At 38.9% G+C, this 1,538-nt stretch overlaps 1 protein-coding gene across 1 annotated transcript; it reads left to right on the top strand.

Moving 5' to 3' along the window:
• Nucleotides 1–544: 544 nt before the first annotated feature.
• On the top strand, nucleotides 545–1,483 carry LOC107580421 (ATP synthase subunit gamma, mitochondrial-like; the record flags this gene model as incomplete). The annotated part of the gene is made up of 3 exons (XM_016266131.1): nucleotides 545–652; nucleotides 1,085–1,119; nucleotides 1,304–1,483. Coding segments are annotated over exons 1-3 (256 nt in total), but the record flags the coding sequence as incomplete, so codon positions are not given.
• Nucleotides 1,484–1,538: the final 55 nt, after the last annotated feature.

The following is a 1,538-nucleotide window of genomic DNA, read 5'->3' as shown; positions in this document are numbered from 1 at the left end:
TAAGTTTTCATTTAATCATTTAGCATGTTGCAAGACACATATGACATATTATAACCAAACAAGAAATCTAGAAAGGCAGCAAAAGTTTTGTAACATGGCCTAAGATATCCAATAATGCTGTTTAGCTATAGAGGCAATAAAAGACATATACAAAATATGGGAAAATTAAAACAGACTAAGTAGTACTTTTATTCATACCTAAAATTAGATAAGAAAAAAATCGAATTAATTCATCTACACATGCCACACGTTCACATAAACTTACTTCGTCTCTACACTGTTTCTGACACATCTGACAATACCAGCGCAGTTTCTGAAGGCCTTTGGCTTTAATTCGGTTTCCAATCGCTTTAGGACTTAGAAAATCAGCTTTCCCCATTTTAATCAGTCCCAAAAAAATCAAGATTTAATGAAAAATAATAACAGTTCCAGTGTCTCAACACTTCCCACTCTGTCTTGCGTTGTGACGCGGATCCCTCGCTTTGCTAACATGCGTGGTTGGTCACTGATCCGTGTGTACCTCAACTATCGCGAGATTGCGACGAGAACGTCTTTCTGCGCTTTATCTGCGCCTGCGCAGACCGGCTGCTCTGACCTTCGTTGAATTGAACATGTTCGCCAGGACCAGCGCGGCGGTGTTCCTCCCACAATGGTAGGAATTTATTGACTTGTTGAATACATCATTTTCTGTAAATATGCGTTTATAAGTAATGAGACTAAATTGTGTCAGTTGGTCAATGAAACGCGGATGTTGTTGAACAAGGACGCGGTGAACTTTAGGCCGCAGTGTTCTTAAGCGAATGACAGCGCGCGACTTGACTTTTCCATGTTTATTATGGTTATTTAATAGCAATACGCTGCTGACTCCACATATTTAATCAAGTTATCTTTCTGAGTTCTGAACTGTTTGTATGGAAACCGTTCTGTAGTGCTGTAAACAGCAGTGTGGGTTTCCAGGGTACTATGCATTACTTTCAGTGAAACTTCAGTTGCTGTCATATTTATTAATACTTCATTGACCTGAGAGTTATTATATTGTGTTTATTTGTGGATGAGCTTAACTTCTATAAAACGTCTCTTGCAGTGGGCAGGTCAGGAACATGGCTACCTTGAAGGACAGTAAGTAAAGTTTAATTTAGCTTTATAAAAGGTCAGCTAACATTAATATCTTTACAAATGCCGGTTTTGTTCTAGTTAATATTATTTATATCTTGCTAATATTTGTTTTGCGGCGATGTTATTATACCTAACAGACAATTGTATGACGTTTCTGACCATTGTTTAATTTTTTCTCTCTCGCCAGTCACCATTCGGCTGAAGTCCATCAAGAACATCCAGAAGATCACCAAGTCCATGAAGATGGTGGCAGCAGCAAAGTATTCCAGAGCTGAGAGATCCCTGAAGCCCGCCCGGGTCTATGGCACCGGTGCTATGGGTATGCAGGATATTATCCCCCCCAAAAAATGCACTCTATATTGCACCAGTACTCTGACATCCGTTTAAAACATCTTGTGATAATATGGTAATGTTATTTTTTT

This window comes from Sinocyclocheilus grahami, unplaced genomic scaffold (genome assembly GCF_001515645.1).
Source record: "Sinocyclocheilus grahami isolate Dianchi unplaced genomic scaffold, SAMN03320097.WGS_v1.1 scaffold33142.1, whole genome shotgun sequence".
NCBI lineage: Eukaryota > Metazoa > Chordata > Actinopteri > Cypriniformes > Cyprinidae > Sinocyclocheilus > Sinocyclocheilus grahami.
The sequence above is the reverse complement of the archived record's forward strand: the minus strand, read 5'-3'. Positions and strand labels throughout refer to the sequence as shown.